This window comes from Sardina pilchardus, chromosome 22 (assembly GCF_963854185.1).
Source record: "Sardina pilchardus chromosome 22, fSarPil1.1, whole genome shotgun sequence".
NCBI lineage: Eukaryota > Metazoa > Chordata > Actinopteri > Clupeiformes > Clupeidae > Sardina > Sardina pilchardus.
Window position 1 is genome coordinate 2,007,587 of NC_085015.1, and position 6,000 is coordinate 2,013,586.

The following is a 6,000-nucleotide window of genomic DNA, read 5'->3' on the forward strand; positions in this document are numbered from 1 at the left end:
TCACTGCTCCTGTGTGTTGTAGTGTAGAGGTCGTGACCTCTCTGCTCCTGTGTGTTGTAGTGTAGAGGTCGTGACCTCTCTGCTCCTGTGTGTTGTAGTGTAGAGGTCGTGACCTCTCTGCTCCTGTGTGTTGTAGTGTAGAGGTCGTGACCTCACTGCTCCTGTGTGTTGTAGTGTAGAGGTCATGACCTCTCTGCTCCTGTGTGTTGTAGTGTCCTGGCGGAGGAGGTCATGACCTCTCTGCTCCTGTGTGTTGTAGTGTGCTGGCGGAGGAGGTCATGACCTCTCTGCTCCTGTGTGTTGTAGTGTCCTGGCGGAGGAGGTCATGACCTCTCTGCTCCTGTGTGTTGTAGTGTAGAGGTCGTGACCTCTCTGCTCCTGTGTGTTGTAGTGTAGAGGTCGTGACCTCTCTGCTCCTGTGTGTTGTAGTGTAGAGGTCGTGACCTCTCTGCTCTTGTGTGTTGTAGTGTAGAGGTCGTGACCTCACTGCTCCTGTGTGTTGTAGTGTAGAGGTCATGACCTCTCTGCTCCTGTGTGTTGTAGTGTCCTTGCGGAGGAGTTCATGACGGTGCCGGAGAAGTACAAGGCGGCGGCCAGGAGACACACCAAGATGGTGGCCAGTGGAACCATGGACGAGATGGAGAAGGTACGGATGGAGAGGAGATGGAGGACATGCAGGGAAGCATCTGTTGTTGTTGTTCTTATTGTTATTTTTATTGACAAGATTAAAGAGACCCTATGCAACTTTCTGCAGGAGACGATCGCTCCTTGTTTACATCTGGAAGTCTGAGACAAAGAACCACGCTTGCAATTTATATATTTAAATATAGCCTATACATGTATAAATATACACGCTAAAGCTGTCGGGGAAGATCTGCAGAGAAAATGCAAGCATAAAACGAGCGAAAACGAAAAACGAACCGAACCGAAACCAGAGATGAAATCGCCAATCCTGCATAGTTCCTCTTTAACAAGTTAACCTACTCACTAAGCCACGTACTTGGAATACACCGTGGAAGGGTGGTAGTGGTGGTGGTGGTTGTTGTTGTTGTTGTTGTTGTTGTTGTTGTTGTTGTGGTTGTGGTGGTTGTTAGTGTTGTTGTGGTTGTGGTGGTTTTCTGAGTAATGTTTCTAGTCAAGAAACTGGTGTTGTGGAGGATGTTTTTGTCGTTGGTGTTGTTGATGGGTGTGGTGGATGTTGATGTTGTTGTCAATGTTGTCAATGTTTTTGTTGTTGTTGTCATCCAGAAACTGGTGGGTGTGGAGGATGTTGATGTTGTTGATGATGATGAGGAGGTTGTTGTTGTCCAGAAACGGGAGGATGTTGTTGTTGTTGTTGTTGTTGTTGTTGTCCAGAAACTGGTGGGTGTGGAGGATGTTGATGATGTTGTTGTTGTTGTTGTTGTTGTTGTTGTTGTCCAGAAACTGGTGGGTGTGGAGGATGTTGATATTGTTGTTGTTGTTGTTGTTGTCCAGAAACTGGTGGGTGTGGAGCTGGGCTCTGGCCTGGTGCCTCCGCACCTGCTCTGCCCGCTGACCAAGAAGCTGTTTGTGGATCCGGTGAAGACGGAGTACGGCACCGTGTACGAGCGCCAGGCCATCGAGCGGCATCTCAGAGAGTAGGTGATGCTCACACTCCCTCCATCACACACATGTGCCCACACACACACACACACACAGGCATCTCAGAGAGTAGGTGACTCATCACACACACATGCCCTTACACACACACACACACACACACACACACACACACACACACACACACACACACACACACACACACACACACACACACACACACACACACACACACACACACAGGCATCTCAGAGAGTAGGTGACTCCCTCCATCACACACACTTGCCCTTACACACACACACACACACACACACACACACACACACACACACACACACACACACACACACACACACACACACACACACACACACACAGGCATCTCAGAGAGTAGGTGACTCCCTCCATCACACACACATGCCCTTACACACACACACACACACACAGGCATCTCAGAGAGTAGGTGACTCCCTCCATCACACACACTTGCCCTTACACACACACACACACACACACACACACACACACACACACACACACACACACACACACACACACAGGCATCTCAGAGAGTAGGTGACTCCCTCCATCACACACACATGCCCTTACACACACACACACACACACACACACACACACAGGCATCTCAGAGAGTAGGTGACGCTCACACTCCCTCCATCACACACACTTGCCCACACACACACACACACACACACACACACACACACACACACAGGCATCTCAGAGAGTAGGTGACGCTCACACTCCCTCCATCACACACACATGCCCTCACACACACACACACACACACACACACACACACACACACACACACAGGCATCTCAGAGAGTAGGTGACGCTCACACTCCCTCCATCACACACATATGCCCTCACACACACACACACACACACACACACACACACACACACACACACACACACACACACACACACACACACACACACACAGGCATCTCAGAGAGTAGGTGACGCTCACACTCCCTCCATCACACACACACACACACACACACACACATGCCCTTACACACACACACACACACACACACACACACACAGGCATCTCAGAGAGTAGGTGACGCTCACACTCCCTCCATCACACACACACACACATGCCCTTACACACACACGCACACACACACACAGACACCCACAGGCATCTCAAAGATTAGGTGACGCTCATACTTATTTCTACACTATAATGTATATTTAACATATGAGACCAGTGCTATAGATGTTGATACTATATGTTATTTCAACACTAAATGTATAAACCCATATTCTACTGTCAGCAATGAGACGACCCAAATGGTTTCTGTCCTGAAGGGTGCGGACGGATCCGTTGTCAGGGAGACCCCTCAGTGGAGTGGAAATCAGAGGGGACCGCGTCATGAGACGCTGCGTGATGGAGTATCGGAGCAGACAGATTCAGGACACCTCGAAATAAACATCCTTAATGTACACAACATACAACGCCTCGACATAAACATCCTTAATGTACACAACACCTCGAAATAAACATCCTTAATGTACACAACATACAACACCTCGACATAAACATCCTTAATGTACACAACATGCAACACCTCGAAATAAACATCCTTAATGTACACAACACCTCGAAATAAACATTCTAATGTACACAACATGCAACACCTCGACATAAACATCCTTAATGTACACAACACCTCGACATAAACATCCTTAATGTACACAACATACAACACCTCGACATAAACATCCTTAATGTACACAACATACAACACCTCGACATAAACATCCTTAATGTACACAACACCTCGACATAAACATTCTAATGTACACAACATGCAACAACATTAACATCTTAAATAGAAATATTCAAATAAATATCCTTAATGTAAATATCAACAGAAACACCCTTTAGAAAATATCAAAATAAATATATTCAATATAAACATAAAAATAAGTTTCTGCTAGCTGACGTCCTTTATTTTCTCTACCTAATATCCTTTATTTTTGTAAGATCAATGCTTTTATTTTCGTTAACTGATATTCTTAATTTTCTCTAGCTGATATCCTTAATTTTCACTAGCTGATGTTGTTTAGTTGAATTCATCATGACCCTGCTGAAGGCAGTGCCAAAGAACTGTTCTGATCTCTGATTTAAATATGAATATTTTGTTGTTTGTTATTTTGGGAATGTTGCCTAAAACATTTACAATCTAAAACCTTTACATGTAAAGACTAACATTCTGTAGCCAGTGTCACCTGTTTAGAATATGACGGTATTCATTGAGTGCAAAGCTATTGCTGTAGTTAACTTGTAAAATCTGCATTAACAAATGCATTGAATTTCCTTGGCATTTGTGTTATGCATAGTTTTTGCCATGTTCAAACAGGTATTTGTTTTCTATTTCATGCTATCAAATGGTTGTTTTTACTTATGATAGCCGTATGAATGTATGTGTGTTGTTGCTCTCTAATGCATAATATCATTCAAGCCAAAACAAAAACTCTGTAGCCAATGTGACTGTCATTAAAAAAAAACAAAAAAACACAAAATCCAGTGTGTTCAGAACTTCTGTTTAATTAGGTTGCGTCTACCTGCCATTGGACATCAGTAAGCCTACTGTGACTCCAAGTAAGTACCGGCGACCGGTTTGATTCCCGCCCCGTGCTCCTCTTCGGATCCCACCCCTGCTGTCTCTCCACTGTCACTGTCATTAAAGACATAAAAGGCCCCCCCAAAAAATATATTTCTAATATTTACAGGTCGAGCTACCACTCTTGTTGGCAGAGCGAAGAAGAAAGGTAATTACATATTTTATATATGTTTTATTTTTTTATTTTATTTTTTCCCCCCATAGTAATTGTATATATTTTATACTTTATACTAATTTACAGGTCATGCATGAAGGAAAGGTCACAGGGATGACTGGCATCAAGCCGGCTGGCAACCAAACAATTTCCCCTTCCCTGCGACCCCTGGACCCTGGAAGCGACCTGCAGGCTGGATAGTGACCTGCCAGCTGACTTCCTGGAGCTCTATCTGACTGACCAGCTGCTCCAACATATTGTGGATCAGTGGCCAAGAGGACTGTATCAGGATGGTGAAACCAACAAATATTCTACTGCTGATCACTGAAAAACACAAAAAGGTAGTAACAAACGTTTTTTTCCTGTATTCATATACGTATACCCCCTGTTCTGTGGGTCTTTGGGAAACCAGCCAAAATGCTGTGCAGCACTTGACAGCAGGGGGCGCTCTGCGCTCAAAATGGCTGGCAGCCAATGAGTTAATGAGCAGCTGGCAGCCAATGGTTAAACAGTATCATGCTAAATTGTTCACAGATGACTCTTATGTCATGAAATTCATCAGTAGGCTGACGCTAACAAAAAAATCTCTTCTTAACTGGACGCAGGGTCATAATCATAATATACCAACAGCCCCTTGCCTAATGTTAGGATCTGTTAATGTTCCCATAAATGGCCAATGCAACATTTAATGTTGCAACACCATACCAATACTTCAGCAGGACATGGTTGACATGGTAACAACAACACAACATTATAAAAATGGTAAAACAGGTTTTGTTCTGTTCACTCAGTGGCTTGAATAGATACTCTCATGCAACACCCACTCAAATCTGATAATCTCCTGTGCTCTGAAAGAAAACAATTCCTAATCTGGGCAAACTGGTTTTGAGATGGCGTGCTCAGGAAATATTCTATTGTCCCTGCATGACACTCACAATTTGTTTATTTGTGTCTCACACACACACACACACAATACACTTCCTTTCTTACCAACCGGTTATGTGGTTGCCCTGCAACATTCCTCAATCTGGGCATGCATTGGCAAGACTTGTCTCCACCCGATTGACATGTTCAGTTGTGACTTTTTGAGTACGTCTCTAATTAAGTATTTACATGTAGGCTATGAGATGTAATACTGCATCCTTCTCCAACAAGGACCTTGGTGACCCCTTTAACCAGGGAAGTCTCTACGTTTATTTTGTTTCACTTTAACTGTTATTATGTTTGTTCCAAGTTGAGAGGGGAGATCTGTTTTTTTATTTTCAAAGGGGAAAAGATTGCACCAATGAAGGGTGACACTTTATGCAAAATGGAGATTGAAACTTGGCTAAACAACAAAATGGTTAATTTAATGGTTAATTTAATTTCTCTTAATAGGCCAGTCAATCTAGCGTTTGACCCATAACTAATTGCAATAGTAATCATTCCAAGTTTTTTGTGATCCCTAGGTATATCTAATTAACATATAAAAAATCTACCCATTTATATTTAGTGGAACATACTTTTTTTCAATGTCAAAGGTAGCAATTTCCAATGCATTTTGCCATTGGGATTTACTACTGGTGAAATGGGTAAAATTTTAAACTATAGATATCAAATTGA

The 6,000-nt window shown here is 43.3% G+C and overlaps 1 protein-coding gene across 1 annotated transcript; it reads left to right on the top strand.

Moving 5' to 3' along the window:
• The first annotated feature begins 547 nt into the window (after positions 1–547).
• On the top strand, positions 548–4,127 carry LOC134070275 (WD repeat, SAM and U-box domain-containing protein 1-like). The gene is made up of 3 exons (XM_062526571.1): positions 548–646; positions 1,477–1,619; positions 2,926–4,127. Exons 1-3 carry the CDS (start codon positions 563–565, stop codon positions 3,044–3,046), a joined length of 348 nt encoding a protein of 115 aa, XP_062382555.1. The 5' UTR covers positions 548–562; the 3' UTR covers positions 3,047–4,127.
• Positions 4,128–6,000: the final 1,873 nt, after the last annotated feature.

What these genes read in the sequence shown, in the direction of transcription:
- LOC134070275 (XM_062526571.1), top strand. Translation starts at nt 563, where the DNA reads ATGACGGTGCCGGAGAAGTACAAGGCGGCGGCCAGGAGACACACCAAG. An exon ending in CCATGGACGAGATGGAGAAG is followed by an intron (nt 647 to 1,476) that starts GTACGGATGGAG and finishes GTTGTTGTCCAG; the next exon opens with AAACTGGTGGGTGTGGAGCT. An exon ending in ATCGAGCGGCATCTCAGAGA is followed by an intron (nt 1,620 to 2,925) that starts GTAGGTGATGCT and finishes TCTGTCCTGAAG; the next exon opens with GGTGCGGACGGATCCGTTGT.